Below are 24,319 nucleotides of genomic sequence, written 5' to 3' on the forward strand. Positions count from 1 at the left end.
TGAGCCTTGAGAAAAGTTTTTAATTTGTTGTTGGAGTACTGATGACGAAAACAACTTGTTGGATATTTCTTATGCTCATGTGATGGATTTACCTCCTTTCTTAGGTATGTTTCTCTTAGAAAATATTCTGGGGGAAAAATATTCTGATCCTGCTCCTGTTTAGTTTCTTATTAGTATCTATTGAAGCCCATTTACATTTACTGAAAGCCTCTTCATTTCCCTTTGGGTGGCCTTTAATGTTAATTCTTTGATGACTGGGGAATTCCATGACCTAAGTTTCACTAGAACAATATAAATGTTAAAAAGACCAAGACCTCATTTCAGGGAGATGCTTGGGATTATTAAAAACATTGAATAATTTTTCAAATCATGTTCTGTTGTACATAGCCATAGCACAAAAATGACATGAGCCTATGAAACCATTGGCCATATGCAGTATCCTTCCTTAATGTATATATTTATTGGACCCACTCTGAGAGTTTTCCATTCAACTGTATGTCATTCTTTGACCAATAAGCATTATTTATCTACTGATCTTTTTTCCTGCATTAGATTGAATTTAGTGATTGTAGATTTTATTTAATAGACTCAAGTCATTTTTGGCTTGTCAAAATCTGTATACTATCATCTTCACAGAGAATTTAGACGTCTTCCATGACATCAGCAAATACTTCTGGTAAACATTTATTTCCTTGTTTTATACATAGCATGATATTAAATAATGAGTTCATGTAAGTAAGATCATCTCTGTAGTTATAGCTTCCAGGTAATCTTTTGATTAGGATATGCATGGTACGTATTTATTTGCTGGGGAAGTGCTCTTAAGGCAGCATTTTGCTTTACTTATGTCAGATACTTTTTTTGCATTCAGAAAACTATAAGCACAGCTGAATATTTTATTTTTATTCCTTTCAACCATTTGTGTGACTAAAGATAAAGTCTGTAGACTACTACTTAGCAAAGCTTTTTGATGTATTTCTTTTACTTTTTTCTGAGGGTGTACTATATATATGTATTATATATATAATTTAATGCTTTGTAGAGATGGGAACATAGATATTTGGATTAGTTTTGATACATTCATGATTGCTTTTCTCATATTCTTGAGCTTTAGGATTTGGTAACATTATGTTTTTTAGATATTTTGAGAATGGATTCCTCAAATCCCCCAGGTTTTGTTGTATGGACTTTCCTGTGCATAATTGATTTTTAATCCTTTTCTTTTTTCCACATTTATTTTCTTTCATGTAATTTCTTTTTTTCTCATGCAGTACATTTGAAATTTTGATTTTTAGAATCTAGATGTGGTGGCTCCATTATTATTGATAGAAAAAAAATTTCTTATTAAAATGTTTTCCATTTTTTTGTTTGTTCATTGCCCTCCCAGTGTCATCTTCAAATGTGATTTGCCTTAGTTGAATCTTTGTTATATTATATATTATCCAAGCTTTATTTAAGTTTGTTGTTTCTCCTCTGATTCTAACTACTTTATGAGGCAGTATTGTCTTCAGTAAGATTTTATAAGTGAGTTAATATTCTATAGTAGTGCTGCCCCTGGCTGCCATAATAAAACCTGAGGTCAGACATTTATTACCTGAATGACCCTGGGAAAGTCACTTAATTTCAGTTTGCCTCAGTGTCTTAATCTATAAAGTAGGGACAATAATAGCTTCTGCCTTTCAGGGTTGTTATGAGAATCAAATGAGATAATATTTGTAAAGCACTTGGCTCAATCAATTTCTGATGCAAAGTAACTGCTATATAAACGTTAACTAGTTTGGAAAGCAAGTCACATGTTTGGCAGCTGAGACAATTTTTAAAGGATTTTTTATTACAATGTGACAGGTTATTTTCAGTGGTGAAACTGCCTTTTAGGAATGGTAATTGTCGTTGTTGATGTCTGTTTTATTTATTTCCCACTTTTAAATGCCAATAACTTGTCTAAGTGCAATTAGAATTATCTCACATTTGAACGTTTTCCCCCCAATTTGATATTGGAAGAATTCTATTTGATATTGGAAGAATTTGATGTCAAGTTGATGATTTGACTATATAGTTAGACTAATTTGAAGTGAATACAGGACCAGTAATTTTGTGTCCTATTTGAATACAACAATTTCATATTTTTTGTATTTGGTACTCTGTAAGTTTATTGCTTGCAAAATTGCCTTCTCCAAACTCCTCCACTAAAGACTTGGGCTTACTTGGGCTCATGAAGGCTATTCCAACAGAACATAAGTTTTAGCAAGTTTTGCCATACAGAAAAGATTTCATGTGAGGTTTTGCCTACAAATTATGATGACTGTACAAAGACCAGATTAGCTAGATACCAAGAGACTGGCCAGGATTCTGGCCACATAATGATGAAGTCATTGGCAACTTATGAAATAAATCAACAGTCAGTCAATAAGTATTTATGTGCTGTACTAGATGCTAGGGATCTGAGTAAAAAAACAGTCTCTACCTGCAAAAAGCTTCTAGTCTAAGGGGAGAGAAACATACAAAATTATCTGTAGCATAAAATATAAAGTTTGAAAATAGACACATACAAAGTAGTTAGGTATGAGATAATTTGGGGCATTGATATTTGGGACAGGGATTAGGAAAGGCTTCTTGGAGATGATGATGCCTGAGCTGCATATAAAGGAAGAGAGTAACTTTATAAATTTAAAGCATAGATAGGAAGGGAGAATATGGAGAATGGTCCATTGTCTAGGCACAGACAGAGGGAAATGGAGTGTCATAAGTGAGGTACAAGGATAAGTCCAGTTTGGTTGAATAGCAGAATATGGGTAGGAAGTAATCTCTAGTGAAACTGTATAGTTAAATTGGGGCCAGATTGTGTAGTGCTTTAAAAGCTAAACAGATAAATTTGTATTTGATGTTAATCAATAGGAAGCGCCTGGAGTTGGTTGAATAGGGGAATCATGTCCAATCTGTGTCTAAGAAATATTACTTTGACATTAGCATGTGAGATGGGTTGGAATGGTAATAGACTTGAAGCAAAAGCTATTGTAATATTGTAAAGGAGAGGTGGTCAGGACATGAACTGTAGCTGTGAGATTAGACACAAGGAATTGAATTCAATAGATGAGAATGTAGAAATGGCAAGACTTGGCATTTGATTGGATATATGGATGGAAGGAGAATGGTGAGTTCAGTATGATGATAATGAACTTGGACTGGAAAGAGAGAAAGCTTTGGGGAGAAAGGGAATTAGTTCATTTTCAGACATGTTGAGTTTAAGATATCTCTGGGACATCTGTTTTGAAATGTTTAATAGGCAATTAAATGTAGAACTAAATCTCATGGAAAAACTAGGGGATACATTAACCTGGGAACCATTTGTTTAGAGATGATAATTAAATTAAAGAAGCAGATCAGGAGGCAAACCAAAATATTGTCATTAAAAAAAAAAACAAAAAACTAAAGAGAGTATTCAGGAAGACAGAGGGGTTGGTCACATTTATCAATTAAGAAAGGTGTCATTGGTCATGTTGGAGAGAGAAGTTTCAGTTGAGTAATGAGATCAAAAGCCAGATTGCAAAGAGTTGGAAGGAAGTAGAGAAAACAAATGTTTCCACCTTTTCTTTTAAAATACATTTTTGTTGATGTCTTCTGTTTTGTTTGTATCATATGCTTTCCTCCAATAGCCTCTTCCTCTCCTCCAAGAGAACCATTCCATGTAACAGATGGTAATTTTTAAAGACAAAAAAAAAGAAAAAATAAGAGGAAAAAAATCAGTATAAATGATAAATGCATTGAACATGTCTGAAAATACAGCTAGGTTTAGATAAGTGAAAATAATGAATTTCCATGAAGTGGTTATATAAATTAGAATATTCATGATTTGAAGTTATAATTATCCAAAATGTGGCACTTGGCTTCTGTCTAATGGAAATTTGTAGTGTGGATTTCAATAAAGCAATGCAGGATTCATTATTTAGACGTAATCTGTCAGTGCAAAGTATAACACTTGTACACTTCCACAAAAGAGTGGAGTGCTACTGTTAACAATCTTTTTTTTTTTTAAGATATACTGTAAAATTTTATAATATTTACTTTGCTTATTTTTTGGTAGCTCTTTCAGCTTATATCATTATAGTCATGTCTGTTGTTTTCTTGGTTCTCCTTGCTTTATTCTATATCAGTTATATAAATATTTCTATGCTTCTCTGTTCACAATTATCTTTTCTTACAGTAATATACTACAATTTGTTTACTTGATCCTTAGTTGATGAGTATCTTTTCTTTTCTTTTTTTTCTTTTATAGTATTTTATTTGATCATTTCCATGCATTATTCATTAAAGACAAAGATAATTTTCTTTTCCTCCCCCCCCCCCCCATAGCCGACACGTGATTCCACTGGGTATCACATGTGTTCTTGATTTGAACCCATTGCCATGTTGTTAATATTTGCATTAGAGTGTTCGTTTAGAGTCTCTCCTCTGTCATGTCCCCTCAACCGCTGTATTCAGGCAGTTGCTTTTCCTCGGTGTTTCTACTCCCACAGTTTGTCCTCTGCTTATGGATAGTGTTTTTTCTCCTAGATCCCTGCAGATTGTTCTGGGACGTTACACCGCCACTAATGGAGAAGTCCATTACGTTCGATTATACCACAGTGTGTTTGTCTCTGTGTACAATGTTCTCCTGGTTCTGCTCCTCTCGCTCTGCATCACTTCCTGGAGGTCGTTCCAGTCTTCATGGAATTCCTCCACTTTATTATTCCTTTTTGCACAATAATATTCCATCACCAACATATACCACAATTTGTTTAGCCATTCCCCAATTGATGGGCATCCCCTCGTTTTCCAATTTTTGGCCACTACAAAGAGCGCAGCTATGAATATTTTTGTACAAGTCTTTTTGTCCATTATCTCTTTGGGGTACAGACCCAGCAGTGCTATGGCTGGATCAAAGGTTAGACATTCTTTTATCGAGTATCTTTTATTTTCAATTCTGTGCTATCACAAAAGTGCTTTATATACTTATTTTGTCATAATTGGAGCTATCTTCTTATTTAAAAGTTTTTTTTAAATCCTTACCTTCCATCTTGGAATCAATACTGTATATTAGTTCCAAGGCAGAAGACTGGTAAGGGCTAGGCAATGGTGGTTAAGTGACTTACCCAGAGTCACACAACTAGGAAGTATCTGAGGCCAGGTTTCACCTAGGATCTCCTGTCTCTGGGCCTGGCTCTCAATCCACTGAGCCACCCAGCTGCCCCCAGAATTTTATTCTTATTGATGACTTCCTTGGTACATAAGCCTAATAGTGGAATTTCTGGGGTCTGGTAAAGAGTATGGATACTTTAATCAGTTTATTTGCATATTTCCAAATTACTTTCTGAAATGTTTTTTTTACTGATTCTCATTCTAGCCGCAACTCACCAATGTTCCTGTGTTCTCACAACTCCTCCAACATTTACTCTCCCCATCTTTTTTAATTTTGCCAATTTGCAGAATGTGAGAACCTCAAGGTTTTCTTATTCTTAGTGATTTCGGAGCATTTTTTCTTAAAGTTATTAATTGTTTATAGCTCTTCTTTTGAGAATTTTGTGAGTTTTTTCTACCACTTATCTTTTTGGGATATAGCTTCTGTTCTTAAATTAATGTTCATTTTTTTATTCACTTTGGTACCAAACTCTTAATAGAGAAATTTGATAGAAAGATTTTTCTCATTTGCTTGTCTGCTTTCTTAACCTGTTTGCATTTTCTTAAAGCAGGAGCTTTTCTAAAGTTCAATGTAATTAGAGTTACTTTTTTGTAACTATATTCCGTGGTGTTTCTGACAGATATATGAACTCTCTTTTAGTTTTTTTTTAAATAATATGATCTTTAATATTAACATCACATCCATTTAGAATATATGGTGTTATTTATTCTAAGCCTGATTTCTGCCAGATTTACTTTCCATTTTTTCCTAGCAGTTTTTATATCAAATAAGGAATTTTTTCCTAACCACCTTTGTTTTGAGATTTATAGAACACTGGATTATTGAATTATCCCATGTCTTGTTTGTTCCATTGATTTACTTTTTTTAACCAATAGCAAACTTAAAAAAACCCCTTATAATTAATCACTTAGAACTATAATAAATTAACATATATAATATAAAACAATAATATCTAGAATATAGAATATAATCACTTATAATTAATACTAAGCAAGGTTCCAGGGTAGTCTAGGGGTAAGGTCTGAACAATTGGGGTTAAGTGATTTGCCCAGATTCACACAGCTAGAAAGCATCTGAGGCTAGATTTGAATGCAAGACCTCCTATCTCTAGGCTTTCAACCCACTTGGCTGTCTAGATGCCCTTTAGTAAAATGGTTTTGATGTGCTGTTTTACAATATAGTTTGCGGTCTGGAAGTGCTATTCCTTTTTCATGCCTAATTATTTCCCTTGATATTCTAGACCTTTTATTTTTCCAAATGAATTTTGTTATTATTAGTTCTGCAAAACATCTTTTTGAAAATTAACTTTAGTAGTGTTGCCATGAGCAATGAATATTCCTCCAGCTATTTAAGTTTTTTTTTTTAATTTAAATCTAAGGAGCATTTTGTAATTGAATCCATAGAAATATTGTATGTGCTTTTATAAATTGATCATCATATAGTTTATGCATTTTGTATTATTTGGAATGGGATTTCACTTTTATTGCCATTTAGATTTTGTTCTCATGTAGAAATGCTTTTGATTTTTGAGAATTTTGTGGCCTCCGGCTTTGCTGAAGCTATTGTATAAATTAGCACCTTTGCTAATTCCTTATGTTTTTCTTTCCTTTTCTTCTTTTTTTGATTTATTGTCTAAAATAAAATTGAATAGTTAAAACTTATGAGCATGCCCTTGTACATCCCTGAGATTTTACCACTCCATACCTTTGCCTATAGCTATTCCCTGCACCTGGGATATTCTGGGATATTCTCCTCTACCTCCCTCCTTCTCCCCCCCCCCCTTAAAATTTTTTTTTTCAGTTACACATGCAGCAATTTTTGACTATTATTTTCTGACATTTTAGGATTGAGATTTTCTTTCCCTTCTTTTCCCACCTCCCTGAGGTGGTAAGTAGTCTGATATAGATCATATCCATGCTTTCATGCAATATGTATTTCTATATTCTCATGCCATGACAACACATGTCACCTGTCACATATACAATAAAATACAAAAAAGTAACATGCTTTGATTTGTGATCAGACAGCAACAGTTCCTTTTTTGCCTGTGGATAACATTTTTTATTGTGGGTCTCTTGTGAATATATTGGGAACTTGCTTTGCTAATAATAGTTTGGTCTTTCATAGTAGTTGATCATTGTATAATATTTCTGCTACCATAAATGTTGTCTCCTGCTTTTGCTCACTTTACTTTGCTATATCAGTTCATATAAGTCTTTCCAGGTTTTTCTGAACTAATTTTCTTTCTTATGGCACAATAGTATTTCATTTCAACTGTATACTACAACTTGTTCAGCCATTCCTCAAGTGATGGACAGTACCTCAGTTTCTAATTCTTTGCCACTTCAAAAAGAGCTGCTGAAAATATTTTGGACAAGTGGGTCCTTTTCCCTTATCTCTGGGATACAGACCTAGTAGTAGTATTTTGAGGTCAAAGGGTATGCATAATTTTATGACCTGTTTAGACTGATTTCATATTGCTTTCTAAAATGGTTGTTATCAGTCTATTTTTTCTAAGTAAACTGTCATATCATCAGCAAGTGAGGATAGTTTTATCTCCTCTTTACCAATCTTTATTCCTTTAATTTTTTTCCCTTAATATAGACCCTTTTTTCAAGGAGCTTGAGTGAGAAAGGAAGGAGAGATATAGGATAATAAATTGAGGTGATTATAAGATCCAGTAAAGATATCTGAAGAATAGTACAAAATAATCTTCAGTCCTTTATGACCCTTCTTTGATTCTTCATTAATTCTGGTAGAATGGATTAATTGCTTAAAGAAAGGCCTATTTTTTTACTCAACTTTTAAAAGAAATTACAAAACACTAATCAACTATAAATATGATTTTAGGCTCTCTAATATGTTTATAAATTGCTTAAACAGTAACTTGGTAATCAGTCACATATGTATTTTATACAACATATCAGATACAAAGTTTATTGTCTAATGGGTTAAAAAATTCCTTCATAGTTTTTGCCCTACTAAAACAACTTGATTACTATTATAAAATTTCAGAAGAAATTCTTTCTTGAAGAGATTCTTCTTACATCTGACATTTTGATATCTGTGATTTTGGGGGAGATTTAGGGTCCTTTCATATAACTTTCAGAAATGCATCCATAGATAATGTGTTTTGCTTCTTTGTTTTTCGCATTGAATTTTTTCATTCCTGTAGGAAGTGTAGATATTTGAAATCTGGTTATTGGTCATCCTGCTGTCTTTGAAACAAGATCTTTTAGCTCTCTTAGCTGGACCATAAAATATGTGGAGGGGGAGTAAGAAAGCAGAGGACCAGAAAGGTAGGTTGGCTCAGGTTTTTAAGAACTTTAAATACAAAGTTCTTTACATTTTATAATAGAGGAAATAGGGATCTACTAGAGTTTATCGAGTAGCGGAATGGCAAGGTTAGTAAGCATCTGGAGGATGGATTTGAGTTGAACAGAGATGTGATACAGAGGAACCAGTAGTTTGGGGGAGAAGTAATGAAGTTTTGAGCTAGAATTGTGGCTGTGTGAGAAGAGAATGGGAAGTACATTGGAGATATTTTGCAGGAAAAAAAAATCAAAGTTTGGCAACTTATTAGATATGTGTGAATAAGGAAACAAGGAAGACATTGAGATGGGGAAGAATGGGGACTTCCTTGACAGAAATATTGGGTAGCTTGGGGTTTGGGGAAGAAAGATAATGAACTCTGTTTTAGACCTTTTGACTTTGAGATGCTTCTTATTCTTAAAATTTAAAGTGTCTAACACCTAGTAGGTATTATGGGATTAGATATATTGATCTCAGATTTATTTTCATGGAAATGATAATTGAACCCATTGGAACTGATGAGGTCAAGTGAGATGGTTATAAAGAAAAATGAGCCCAGGAAGGAGAATATATCTATTTAGTCTCTGTGATAAGGATGATGATAGAGAGGAGACTGAGAAGGAATGGTCATGTAGAATGAGAACCAAGGAAGATCAGTATCACCTGTCATATCCAACAGTGTCTCCTAAAGAGACAAACCTGTTCAAGAGTAGAGAGTGGTCAGTAATGTCTAAAACTGCAGAGAGGTCAAGAAGGATAGCACTTAAAGCTTCATATTAGCTTGTCTGCCTTTAAAATGCATAAACCAACTCTTAATTGGATAGAATTTTTCATCCTTTTATCCTTTACCATGTTTTTGCTTTTGCTTCACAGTGTTAAAAAGCCTCAAAATTTTGGCTTGAATCGTGGTCGAGCTCAAAGGCACACAGTGCTGAATTTGATCAGTCATTTTAAAGGTTTGAATACAATGTATTTCCATAAAGTTATGAATTTGACTTTTTATACAAATGTGACTGAACTTATTAAATCAAAATGAGCATGGCTTCTAGAATAATCTTTAGAGATTAAAATTTATTCAAATGATATGGAAAGAGTTCTGGATATGAAGACAAAGGACCTGGGGCTCACATCTGAGTCTTTGGCTTATTTCCTATATAATATTAGTAAAGTTACTTAAGTTTGGTGGACCTCAAGTTTCATCTGTAAAATTAGAGAGTAGGACTAGATGTCTTATGAGGTCCTTTCTAGCTCTAACTTTTTAATATAATAACAAAGGTGAAAACATTTTTAGAATTTCTAATTTGGAATTGCCTTCAGAGATAGGTTGTTAGTCACACTATAAATTCAAGCTCATTACTCAATAAGACATTCTCTTTGGTCCACTACCTTTTTTCCCCTCCCTTTTTCCTTTCCACACTTTATAGACCCTGAGGATATGGGGCTGGTTAGGCCAGAGAGCAGCCTTAGTTTGAAGCTAGGAGCTTGAGACAAGCTTATATGGAATACATCAAGAAGCACACTGACTGATGCCAGTCCCTCTGTATTCTCAGTCTGTGGTGAATCAATTAGCAAGAAATTATAAGTACTTTCTATGTGCTAGGCATTGTGTTAAGTGCTGGTGATCCAAACAAATGCAAAAAACAAAACAAAACTGTTCCTACCCACAAGGAATATATGTCCTATCAGAAGATACATTATGAATAACTGGTTTTATACAAACTATATGCAGAATTGGTAAAGGGAATGGAATCTGATAGGGGAAACTATTAGCAGTGAGAACTACCAGGAGAAACCCTTTGTAGGGGATGGACTTGAGTTGATTCTTGAAAAAAGCTAGGGAAATGAAGAGATAGAGGTGAAAAGGAATAACATTTCTAGGATGGCAGATATCCAGTGAAAATGCACAAAGTGTAGAGAGCAATTATATATTCTACATCAAAAGTATTAAGGTCTCAACTATAGTTGTAGCTTGAGGAGTGGAGAGAAAGGGTTGTTTATAAGAGAGGCTGTGAAGTAGAAATGGTGTATACCAAGTGCACATAACAGAGAGAGCAGGTAACCATCAGGAATAAGGCACTGGTAGCTGGAGGGACCAGGAGACTTCATGCAGAAGGAAGTGTTTGAGTTGTGTCTTGAAGGAAACAGGGTTTCCATTTCCAAGAGGTGGTGGTAAGAAGGGAGAACATTCCAAGCATGGGGCACATTCAGTACAAAGCATGGAAAAAGGAGCTGGAGTATCTGCAGGCAGGAATGTATGACTGAACCATGAAATGTGTGGAGGGGAGTGAGGAGGAAGATGACTGGAAAGGAATGTTGAGGCTGAGAAGTCCCTCTGTTTGAATTAGATATGTGGGGGTGTATGTGAGTGAGGAGTTGAGGATGATGCCAAGGTTTGGGCCAGGATGCCTCAGAGAATGGTGGTCCCCAGAACAGGATTAGGAAAGATTGAAAAGAGATAGAATTATAGAGGGAAAGATAATAAGTTTTGCTTTGGATATGTTTCATTTGAGATGCCTATAGGACATCTAGTTTGAGATGTTCAAGGGATGATGGAGATGTGTGACTAGCTCAGGAGAAAAATATGGACTGGATATATTAATCTGGGAGTCATCTGCCTAGCGATGGTAATTGAACCCATGTGAACTGATGAGATCACCAAGTTAGAGGACATAGAGTGAAAAGCATACCATACATATGGTCTTGGTCAAGCCTTTTAGAGCCTTAGTTTTCTCATCTCCAAAATGGTGAGGGATAATAGCATTTGAAAGAGTTAGAATTAGAATCTGGATTTGGAATCAGAGGTTCTGGGATTTGGATTAGATGGCCTCTGAGGTCCTTTACCAATTCTGTATCTATGATCCTATTATCCTAATACTTTAACTGTACCTTTTGTGAGAGTCATCTGATTTGTAATTCTGACTTTATAAATAGAAGCTAATTTTAATGTATATTAAAAGAATGGTGGTAGAATTGTAAGTTGACTGAGTATAGGCAGTTAAATCATTGTGAATCAATATATATTAGAACTTTAGTGATAGTTCTGCATACTGTCCTTTGGGCAAATAGATAATTCCAGAATAGTGCCAATTCTCTCTTCTAGTGACAATATGTCAAGAACATCACTTTTCCTGTTATATAAAAATATGGGAACCCTAAGAATCTTTTCTTCTCAGATTATAAAAGAAATGAATTTTTTGCTCTAAATGATTACTTTTGTTTTTTTCTCCATTATCTCAAATCTGATATGACTAAATTAAAATTCAGCTTAAGCCAATTAAACCTCCCTATTTAATCAATGGCCATGTCAAAAATGTAATCAATATTTGTATGTTGAGTGAATTTTTCTTCCAAACTCAAAATTTCGGATACATTTTTGAGTCTTCCCTTATATTTATTTAGTAAATTATTGTTCTATAAATACTCCTAGAATGCTTCACAACTCAGAAAATGTACGAATTTCCCTTTCTGGCTGGCCCGGTACCCCCCCTTCCTTGGCGCGCCACCCCCTCCCCCCCCATCCTTACTGATCTAGTTTAGATCCTGGACATTTCATAGTTGGATGTCTATTAGCAACCTTAGATTTCATATAGTCTGAATATTGGGGAGAAAAATACCACAACTGTTAGATTTCCTATTTCTGTACCTGTAAGGTAGTCAGGTAGTCAGTTTGTTATAAATGAAGTCAAAATGTAGGCGTTAAGTGATTTGTCTAAAGTCATAGTTAAAATGTGGTAAAGGGAAAATGATACCTTTGATTTCCTTTTTCTAGTAAAGTGCTCATTGTCACATGTAGCATGTTCAACTTATCTTCCTGCCTAGGGTCTCCCTTCTTATGTTTTCTACTACATATGCCTAGAGTTGCATTTTTTTGAAAGAGTGCTTTAATCGTGTTATTGCATTATTTAAGCTTTCATGCATTGTCTTATTTTGAGATAAGAATAACTGGACTTTAAATACTAGCTTTGCCTCTTATAACTTTATGACCTTGGACAAGTAATTTAATATTTTTCATTTCAGTTTCCACATTGGCAAAAGGAGGTTAGATTAGGTGAACAGAAATGTGCCTTCTATCTTTTAAGTCTGAGCTAAAGACTAAATGTTTTAACTTGCCTTTCAAATACCTTTGTAATTTGGCTTTACCCAATTTATAATCTTAAGATGTTGGTTTAAATGCCTTTGGTCTTCTCCTTTTAACCCATTCCATAGTGTCACTTTCATCTTGTAATGCTCAAGTTCAGTAGCTTATAGCAGAATCCTATTGTCATATATATGAAATTTGCAGTACTTTGCCTTTTTCTTATTTTTTTATTCTGAACTTTACAAACAAAAACCATTTTCATAATACAAAGTAAAAAAGAAAAAGAGAATTGCATATGAAACCATGAATCTATTGTGTATAGCTTACTTAAAAAATTATATGTATGTATATATAAATTCATTATGTTGCTTTGAAGCTTTCCTGTTTGTGTTTCTTTCTGAATTTGCTTCTGTTCTTTTCTATGAATTTAAAAAAAAATTGCTTCAGTGATCCACTTTTCTTTTAGAACACACTATTCCTAGCTTCCCTCTCTCTCTCAATGCCCCTCCCCCAAAAGAAAAGAATAAAACTATCCTTGTAACAAATAAGCATTGTCAAGGAAAACAAATTCACATTTGTCATGTCCAAATATTTCTCATTTTGCATCTTGAGTATATACCTCCTGTCAGGAGGTAGCATGATTTATCATTACTTCTCTTGAGTTGTGGTTGGTTGAAATAATCAGAGTTTGCAACCTTTCAAAATTATTTTCTTAGGAGCAGCTGGGTGACTCAGTGGATTGAGAGCCAGAGCCAGATGGGAGGTCTCAGGTTCAAATGTGGCCTCAGATCCTTCCTAGCTGTGTGACCCTGGGCAAGTCACTTAATTCCCATTGCCTAGCCCATACCACTCTTCTGCCTTGGAACCAATATACAGTATTGATTCTAAGATGGAAGATAAGGGTTTAAAAAAGAAATTATTTTTCTTTAAAGTATTACAGTATAAATTGTTTCCCTGGATCTGCTCAGTTTGCTTTGCATCAATTCATACACATCTTCCAAAGGTTTCTCTCAAATACTCATTTTCATGGTTTCTCATGGCATAAGAATGGACCCTCATTTGTTTAGATATCCACTAACTGATGGGCATACTTTCTTTGCTGGTCTTGCAAGTGTAATGATGCTTGTTGCTTGTTTATTACTTCCCCATATATAAATTTTGCTCAAGGTTAGCTACATATATCCAACTGATTGTAATGTGTGTGCTCTTTAACTGTTCACCCTCCCTGAAAGGCTTTTTCTTCTTTCTGCTTATCTAAATCTTTCTATCTTTTCTATAAAATTTAGCTCAGATCCAATCCTCGTTTATCTAATCCAGCCAATCGTGATCTTTTCCTTCTCTGATCTTTTGTTGACTTATAGGCAATACCACAGTTTTCATAATTTGTATATCAGTTATTTCACAAAATTTGATTTCCTACAAAATAGATTATAAATTCCTTAAGATAGGAACTGTATCTTTACCATTCTTATTATTTACATTGTGGGGATCCATCACACCCCTGCTGTCTGACAAAGTTACAGCCTGGGAAATTGGGGATGGCAAAGCAGCCCCCAGAAAATAAGGCACCCACTGAACCCCACTGTGTGACTTCCCCTACTAATGGAATTGTTATGATTGTTGTTCTCTCCCCAATACAGTAGAAATAATCAACACAAATGTTGCACTTTAATCCCCCTACATTATTACCCCAGAAGACTGCAATCACAGAATTAAAACTTAAAGACCTGTACCCACTACCCCTCCCTTCTCTCTCAAGCAGAGGCACACTTAAATGCTCCACACCCATTGCAGGACAAACATGATAGGTAAATTAATCTTTCCTTTGAAACACAAGTTACTGACACACTATGCTGGTTCATAACCAAGCAACCATGCCAGGTGCCTGAATCAAGTACAAGAAATATACTACTTGGAAACTGAGGAAAATCCCAATTCTGGTCCATCTTGGATTACCCTCTAGCCCTGTACCTAGCTTCGAAATGTTTTGTTGCCCATCTCATAAGTAATTGTGATTGATTGTAAAAGCTGATCAAGGGTGACAATTATCCTCCTAACTGGTCATCCCATACATCAGGGGGAACTAATTTCCAGATCACCCTGTTTATGTCATTCATCTCTATTTCTGTTCTGGCAACAATGTTTTGTTGACTATTTCCTCAGGCTTCGGTGTGTTGTTGGGTTCTATGGAAACATGTATGTTGAAAGATGATTGTGTGCCAGGAAAGTATGTACTCATTGAACCAATAAAATAAACCTGCCATGCCATGGCAGGGCACTGTGTGATGCCTGACACAGATTGAGCATACAGTGCCTCTCATCATTTATCTGACTGAATCACCACACTCTAGACAGAAGGATTCTCCCCTCTGAGAGACCATTGGCTTGGCTCTCAAAGAACCCCCACATATACAGGTGCCCTTGTGTATCTCTCTCTCATTTATCCATCCATCCATCCATCCATCCATCCATCCATCCATCCATCTATCATCTCTCTCTCTCTCTCTCTCTCTCTCTCTCTCTCTCTCTCTCTCTCTCTCTCTCTCTCTCTCCCCATCATTCTGTCTATCTCTTTCTGTCTATTCATCCATCTTCCTTCCTTCCTTCCTTCCTTCCTTCCTTCCTTCCTTCCTTCCTTCCTTCCTTCCTTCCTTCCTTCCTTCCTTCCTTCCTTCCTTCCTTCCTTCCTTCCTTCCTTCCTTCCTTCCTTCCTTCCTTCCTTCCTTCCTTCCTTCCCTCCCTCCCTCCCTCCCTCCCTCCCTCCCTCCCTCCCTCCCTCCCTCCCTCCCTTCCTCCCTCCCTTCCTTCACTCCTTCCTTCCTCCCTTCCTTCACTCCTTCCTTCCTTCCTTCCTTCCTTCCCCTCTCCCTCGACCTCCCTCCCTCTCTCTCTCCCTTTCCCTCCCCCCTCCCTTTTTCTTTTCTTCCCTTCCTCCTTTCTTTATAGTAAACACTAGTTCAAACAAATAGATTAGCACAGTGCACTTTTGGAAGATGCTTTTCACCAATATGTGCTTTATTATGTACTTATCAATATTCACATAGTCTCTGTTAGAAATTTATGTCAGACTACTTTTGCTAATAACTCCATTTTCCTACAGAAAAAAGTGAGTGGCCTGGAAAATTTTTAATCAAGATGGGATGCTTTAGACATTTAGTTCCAAGCTTGCTTTAGAAATAAGAAGGTAATTTTATTACAGATTCTCATCTGTCACCTATGGTTTGTAGAAATCTAAATTTTCCTCTATCACAGGGAATCATAATTCAGTGTTACTGATTTATACTAAACTAGCATAGTAAAAATATTCCACAGTATATCATAGTGTCAGACTAAGTAGCATCAAACTACTTTTAAATAGATTCAGTTGAAATACAAAATGCTCTGTGTACTTAGTTTATAACAGTACATAATAACTGTATCTTAGTGTGAGTTTCCCACTAAAATTGTTGCACCAGTTAGTTTTTAACACTCAGAGGAATCTGAATCCTAGGTTATAATTTTATGATTAAATTATAATTTTAACATAAGGAAAGTTGGCAATATTAAAAGCACTAATCTAGGAGCTAAAAGTTGCAGGTTCTAGTCATAGAACATAATATCATAGAGTTAAAGTTGGAAGAGACTTTAGAAGTCATTAATAACTCTGATGCCATTAATACAATCTCCTCATTTTATAGATTAGGAAACTGAAATCTTCATAGTTAAAGCCTTGCCAAAGGTCATAAAGGTAGAAAATATAGGAGAAATAGGATTTGAATACATATTCTCTTATTCAGAATTTAGTCTTTCCATAGTTCTCTTTTCACTTAATTCTGAGCTCTTTGCAATTGAACTTATGAACCTGAAACTTAATTGTTTTTTAATTGCTGAAATTTAATTGCTAAATTCCTTTAAAAAAGTTTAGTAGTATTGTCTTCTTGAACTCTACAGAATTTGACATTGTTGATTACCTGTTTGTTCTAGATACTTTCTCCTCTGGGTTTTTGTTATACTGTTCTCTTTTAGTTTTCCTCATCTGTTTGAATGGGCTCCATCACTGGATTATCATCATCTAATTCTGGCCTCTTAAAACATGAATGTATTCTTACCTTAATCATCTTCTTAAAAACCTTTTAAAAACTATAGTCAGCCGGGAGGTCCTAGGTTCAAATCTGGCCTCAGACACTTCCCAGTTGTGTGACCCTGGGCAAGTCACTTGACCCCCATTGCCTAGCCCTTACCACTCTTCTGCCTTGGAGCCAATACACAGTATTGACTCTAAGACGGAAGGTAAGGGTTTTATTAAAAAAAACAAAACAAAACTATAGTCAGCATATTATCTTCAAAACAATCCTGCTTGTCTTGCTCATTCTGAATGCTCTGTTCTCTTTTGTGCATTCCAAAAAAGTATTGCAACCTTTTTGTTATTTAAAAATTTTTTTTCTAAGCTATTTATTCTCTTTCCAATTTTTTCTTCCAGAGTTTTTATTTTATTTTATTTTATTTTATTTTAATCTAGCTTCATTTCTTCTAGGATTTCTTGTATCTTTGTGGGAACTTATTTTTTCCTGAGAATCTGTACTTGTGGTTATATTCTTTTGGGTATCTCTAGATTTGTAATAATTTTTGATATTAGTTGTTTTTATTTCTCTAGGTTTCTTTCTCTAGGTTTAGTTCCTGAACTGGGGTTATGTCCAAGGTCCAAACTTTTTTCCTACTCTGCTTTTGGATAAGATGGTAGACCCTGTTTGATTTTTCCATGGGATCCTTTGGGTACCTGCATTGACCTCCAACTCTGGATTTTTGAAATTCAAAGTAATGGATCTTTAGAGCTCTCTTTGCTGTCTCATAACAGAATACTAGTGATATTGGAGACCCTGAGCTTGGGGATGTCTTTGTATATTACAGTTGCAATCTGATGCGGGTTCTCAGAGCTTCAAAAGTCTCTAACCTATAGGTTTCTATCCATTCTGATTTTTTCTCAGGGTGATCCTCCACTCTTTCCTCAGACACAGCCTTGTAGACTATAGTAGGTCTTTTATCATACTGCTACTCATTTTGCTAAAGGACCCCTTTCCTGTAGCTCCTGGATATCGGGCTGACTTTTTGTAGAATTCTGGAGGAGAAATCATATACTGTAGTTTCTTTTTGAATTTCTTTTATCATTTTCCTGTCTGGTGAAATTCAGGGTTTTGCTTGAAAAGATGTATGGGAACTGGGAAGTTGATTTCTGTTCAGGTAGCCATTTTGGCTAGAAGTCTTTATTACCCTTTAATTGGTCTCTTTGTTCATTTAGTTACTCCCATGTCTAATCTATCCTCCATCTAGTATTCCTAAGGCACAGGTGTGACCATATCGTTTCTGCTCAGTAAGCTTTAGTGACTTTATATTACTGCTAGGATTAAATATAGACTCTTATGTTTAGCATTTTAAATCTTCACTGTCTGACTTCAACTTACCATTCTAGGTTTATTATACTTTATTCTCCTCCAAATGTGTTTCACTCCAGCCAAATCAAGCTACTTGTTAATCCTCACATGACATTCTATCTTTAATTTCTGTGCCTTTCTACAAGCTGTCCATGGAGTAAATGGATTATACTCTCTTTATAGAAGCTCTAGCTCACTTTAAAACTCAGATAACAGACCATGCCCTTCTGCATGATACCTTTCCTGACCCCTAACTATATATCTGGGTACCCCCATACCTAAACTCCATTGTATTTACATCATTTCCTACTATTATAGGATATAAGCTCTTTGAGGTCAGGGATTTGTATCCCATTGCCTGGCACATTCATGGCTATTACTTAATAAAATCTAACTGATTTATAGATTCATTTTTAACATACCAGTTTTGCCACTCATTAATTAGGAAATGGTAGGCACATCATCCAAAGCTCTGAGTCTCTTTATTTGCAAAATGTGGAGGTTGGGTTAAATGACCTCACAACTTTTTTTTTAGCTCAAAAATGGCCTGGAAAAAAATTTAGCAAGTCAGGTACTCTTAAGAATACAGAGTGACAATCTGATATTAGATAATCAGAGGGTTTTGTTTTTAAGTATTCAGTTACAACTTTGTGCTTTTGTGAATTTATGTGATCAGTTGTAGTGTAGATTTAAATGGTTTTTCAGTGAGTATTTTGTTAGGATTTATCTGATGTCTCAATCAAATGTAGTTTCACATTAATTTATGATTTTACAGTATACTCTGAAAGGCAAATACATTTGCTTCAATTTTGCTAAAATATGTGAGTTCTGGCTCTCCTTCCCTAAAATATGTTGCGAAATATGTTTCTCTAAAGATGTTCCATCAGATAAGATCATCTGTTGGAGGATAGGCTACTGGCTAAAAAATTTTTATTTATATATTTTGTTTTTAGAATTTCCATTTAAATAGTATTTTAATATCTTTTATTGGAATTAGCACAAATAAAGTGAAAACACTTTTCTCCATTTGAAACTTAAATTAATTAGTGGATACTGGCCATTTTCATCAAGATCACAAGGATAATTTTTTTCTCTAATATACTCTTTTTTTTTCTTGGTTGGTCCATTCTTTTTTTTTCCCCCATTAGAATTAGTTTATTTAGTCAATTTAAAATGTTATTCCTTGGTTACAATAATCACATTTTTCTCTCCCTCCCCTCCATCCACCCTTCCTGCAGCCAACGCACAATTTCATTGGATATTACTTGTGTCCTTGATCAGAACCTATTTCCATGTTGTTGTTTGCACTAGGATGTTCATTTAGAGTCTACATCCCCAACCATATCCCTTCAACCCATGCATTCAAGCAGTTGTTTTTCTTTGGTGTTTTTACTCCCATGGTGTTTCCTCTGAATGCGGATAGTTTTCTTTTTTGTAGATCTCTCCAAATTGTTCAGGATCATTGCATTGCCACTAATGGAGAAGTCCTTTACATTCGATTGTACCACAGTGTGTCATTCTTTGTGTACAGTGTTTTCCTGGTTCAGCTCCTCTAACTCTGCATCAATTCCTGGAGGTTGTTCCAGTCTCCATGGAATTCCTCCACTTTATTATTCCTTTGAGCACAGTAGTATTCCATCACCAACATATACCACAATTTGTTCAGCCATTCTCCAATTGAAGGGCATCCCCTCATTTTCCAGTTTTTTGCCACCACAAAGAGCGCAGCTATGAATATTCTTGTACAATTCTTTTTCCTTATTATCTCTTTGGGGTACAAACCCAGTAGTGCTATGGCTGGATTAAAGGGCAGATAGTCTTTTAGCACCCTATGGGCATAGTTCCAAATTGCCCTCCAGAAATGGTTGGATCAATTCACAACTCTCCACCAGCAATGAATTAATGTCCTGACTTTGCCACATCCCCTCCAGCATTCATTACTTTCCATAGCTGTCATGTTAGCCAATCCACTAGGTGTGAGGTGATACCTCAGAGTTGTTTTGATTTGTATCTCTCTGAGATTTAGAACACTTTTTCATGTGCTTATTAATGGTTTTGATTTCTTTAACTGAAAATTGCCTATTCATGTTCCTTGCCCATTTATCAATTGGGGATTGGCTTGATTTTTTTTGTACAATTGATTTAGCTCTTTGTAAATTTGAGTAACTAGACCTTTGTCAGAGGTTTTTGTTATAAAGATTGTTTCCCAGTTTGTTATTTCCCTTCTGATTTTGGTTACATTGGTTTTGTTTGCACAAAACCTTTTTAATTTGATGTAGTTAAAATTATTTATTTTACATTTTGTGACTCTTTCTAAGTCTTGCTTGGTTTTAAAATCTTTCCCTTCCCAAAGGTCTGACATGTATACTATTCTGTGTTCACCTAATTTACTTATTATTTCCTTCTTTAAGTTCAAGTCATTCACCCATTCTGAGTTTATCTTGGTGTAGGGTGTTACTGATCCTCCTTTCTGTCTCTTAGCCAGTACCAAATTGTTTTGATGACCACTGCTTTATAGTATAGTTTGAGATCTGGGACTGCAAGTCCTCCTTCCTTTGCATTTTTTTTTTCATGATTTTCCTGGATAGCCTTGATCTTTTGTTCTTTCAAATGAACTTTCTTATGGTTTTTTCTTTTTTTTTTCCTTTTTTAAAAAATTTTTATTTGGTCATTTCCAAACATTATTCATTGGAAACAAAGATCATTTTCTTTTCTTCCCTCCCCACCCTCCCCCCACCTCTCCCATAGCCCACGCACAATTCCACTGGGTATCACATGTGTTCTTGATTCAAACCCATTTCCATGTTGTTGGTATTTGCGTTAGAGTGTTCATTTAGAGTCTCTCCTCAGTCATATCCCCTCCACCCCTGTAGTCAAGCAGTTGCTTTTCATCGATGTTTTTACTCCCACAGTTTATCTTCTGCTTGTGGATAGTGTTTTTTAGATCCCTGCAGATTGTTCAGGGACACTGCATTGCCACTAATGGAGAAGTCCATTACCTTTGATTGTACCACAATGTATCAGTCTCTGTGTACAATGTTTTCCTGGTTCTGCTCCTTTCGCTCTGCATCACTTCCTGGAGGTTGTTCCAGTCTCCATGGAACTTCTCCACTTTATTATTCCTTTTAGCACAATAGTATTCCATCACCAACATATACCACAATTTGTTCAGCCATTCCCCAATTGAAGGGCATCCCCTCATTTTCCAATTTTTGGCCACCACAAAGAGTCTTATGGTTTTTTCTAATTCAATAAAAAAAAGTTTTTTGGTAGTTCAATGGGTATGGCACTAAATAAGTAAATTAATTTGGGCAGGATTGTCATTTTTTATTATGTTAGCTCTTCCTACCCATGAGTAATCAATGTTTTTCCAATTGTTTAGATCTAGTTTTAATTGTGTGGAGAGTGTTCTATAGTTGTGTTCGTATAGTTCCTGTGTTTGTCTCTGCAGATAGATTCCTAAGTATTTTATGTTGTCTAGGGTGATTTTAATTGGGATTTCTCTTTCTAATTCTTACTGTTGAGATGTGTTGGAAATATATAGAAATGCTGATGATTTATGTGGGTTTATTTTGTATCCTGCAACTTTGCTTCGAATATACTCTTAATAATGTTGTTTAATGTTTTTCATGTGGAACTGCATTATGGAGGGAGTCTACTATTCTAATTAACTTAAAACCAATGATTGAACAGATGTTACTCTCCTCATAGCATTATAATCTTATTCTTAGATTTAAAAAAATGTCAAAAATTACTTCAATACTAATCATTCTAATGTGTTCAGTTTTTAAAATGGAAGACCACATAGTAAATAAAACTTATTTCCTTCTGTAGATTACTTTTAAAGTTAACAATATTTATTCATTCACTAATACCTCTTATTAGCTTATTAGCATTATTTATCCAATTACTTAAGTAATTGACAAGGCTCCTTTATTTCTAATATATAGATGTTATCTTGTAGCCTTTCCAATGACTTACTATGGTTAAAAACAAACTCATCATTTGGTGATCAGTGTTTTCATTATAAATTTTTCCAAGCTTAGGCTTATCCTTAGGTGACATAGTAAGTTTCCTGTTCCATAGTAGGAACTTTTCAAGTTTTATAGGATCTGCTAGAGTATATACTTTCATGGCATTGTCTTTAGGTAGCCTAGAATTAGAAAGGGGGAACAAAAAGGAAAAATGGAAACAATGTTGGAGAGGTTGTAAGAAAAAATTTAGAAATATGAAAGGAAAAGTCACCATTCATACATTTTGGTGAACCCACTCCTAGGTGGGCATTCTTTGGAGGCAGAATATGAACCACTTCTTATATACTGTGTATTATATTCAGTTAACTTTTTCTACTTAAATCAAATGTATAGATTGGTATGCATTACTACTTTTACTTTTGTAATAAATTATGCAACCGTATTGTTTAGGGTTAGCCCAATTTGGCATAGCTCGTAGTAAGTGCTTAATGCTTTTTTTTTTTTTACTTTTTATCAATTTTATTTTCCTTCTTGCCTCTCCATTCAAATTGGTCCACTTCTCTTACCTAAAACACATCTAGTCCTTTTCTATCTTGACATTTGTATTTGCATCATTTCCTTTTTTTTTTAAACCCTGATCTTCGGTCTTGGGATCAATACTCTGTATTGGTTCCAAGGCAAAAGAGTGGTAAGGGTTAGGCAATGGGGTTAATTGACTTGCCCAGGGTCACACAGCTAGGAAGTGTCTGAGGCCAGATTTGAACCTAGGACCTCCCATCTCTAGGCCTGGCTCTCAATCCACTGAGCTACCCAGTTGCCTCCCATTTCCTCTTTTTGAATGTTCTTTCTTTTCATCTTTACCTGTTCTGGCCATCTTTAAGACCCAATTGAAATACCACTTTCTCATTGAAACAGCATCCTCCCCCAACCACTTAGCTCCATTTCTCTTTTGATATTCATTTGCCTGTTTTCACTCATTTTCTATGTATTAATTGTTTCTGTACCTGTCCCATCTTCCCTACTAGATTAAAGGCTCATGGAGGGCAAGGATCATGTCTTAGATATTTTTTGTATTCCATCAATTCTTAGTATTGTGCCTTGCTCATTAACAGCATTTGACAGATATTTACTGAGTACATGCATGAATCAAATGAAATTCTTACTATAGGCATAAAAAAGTGATTAGAAACTTTTTCCCCATTGTATAAAAGTCACAATCTAGTGCTATGAACATTACAAAGGGAGTAAGCATAAGAGTAAATGCATGTGAAAAAAATGAATATTGATTCCAAGATCTATTGTATTGGTAATTGTGTAGTGTGCACAGTGTTGTGAATTTTGCAGTTTTGAAAGATGACTAGAAACAAAAGATGTATAGGATTCTATATCAGTATTTATTAATAATTTTATTTCAGGAAAAGTTAACAAAACCATATAATTTATCTTATAAGAATTTGATGACATTTAAATAAACTCTTAAGTCTTGGTGGATTTCTGGCTGTGATTTGTAAAAGGAATTTTTTTGTTTTGTTTTTTCTCTAGATTGAAATAAAAATGAAAAAGTCAGAGGCTGTCAGATGGGAGAAGCTAGAGGGACATAGAGATGTACCTAAACCCAAACAATTTACACCAGGTTTGTTTTCTGTCCTAGATGAAATTAAAATTCAAGCATTGTATCATTGACATTAAACAGTAATGAGCATTCTTTCCGCTTTCATTATTTATGTTCTCAAGATGAAATACATGAAGTTAATAAGGTTGTTCTGAAATGAATACAAAATTGTAATTCTTGTAAAGGTCTTAACTTTTTAAACTACAAAAAATCAGAAATAATTTTAAATGAATGCTGAGTGAATTATAAGAGATCTCCAGAGGGAAGTTCAAATTTCTATGTTGTCTTAAATTATTACCTTGGTGATTCTTCTCTTTGTGTTAGTTGTTTCCTTTTGGATTGCTTGTGTGAATCAGTTGCTCACCTTATTTTTTTGTTTTTTTACATCTCTTCTTTATCTCTATCTATTGTTGAGGTAGTTAGGTACAATTTCCTGGAATTTAAAGTTATGTAGTACATTTTACTACAGTGCCAATTTGTACCATATAAGAGTTGTTTCAAGGATGTAAATTATATTTAAGGAGCTTTTAATTCAACAACTTGATTTTTAGGCTATATACTTTGCAATGTTCTATGTTAAGTGTCATGGGGATAAAGAAATGCAAAGAATATGAAGCAGAGTTCTAGTAAGGGAAATAAAAACTATAATTGTTCAAGGTATAATGCTTAGTTGTTTTAGGCATGGACACTCTTTGTGATCCCATTTGGGATTTTCTTGGCAAAGATACTAAAGAGTTTTGCCATTTCCTTAACTCATTT

The 24,319-nt window shown here is 34.8% G+C and overlaps 1 protein-coding gene across 1 annotated transcript in view; it reads left to right on the top strand.

Moving 5' to 3' along the window:
• Positions 1 to 24,319, top strand: part of SUGT1 (SGT1 homolog, MIS12 kinetochore complex assembly cochaperone) — an 88,915-nt gene that overhangs the window by 61,413 nt on the left and 3,183 nt on the right. The window contains exon 11 of the mRNA XM_056807434.1: positions 23,491 to 23,581. Within this exon, the coding sequence (XP_056663412.1) occupies positions 23,491 to 23,581 (91 nt within the window). The remainder of the gene's footprint in view (positions 1 to 23,490; positions 23,582 to 24,319) is intronic.

The sequence above is a fragment of the Monodelphis domestica genome, chromosome 8, assembly GCF_027887165.1.
Source record: "Monodelphis domestica isolate mMonDom1 chromosome 8, mMonDom1.pri, whole genome shotgun sequence".
NCBI classification, from domain to species: Eukaryota; Metazoa; Chordata; class Mammalia; order Didelphimorphia; family Didelphidae; genus Monodelphis; species Monodelphis domestica.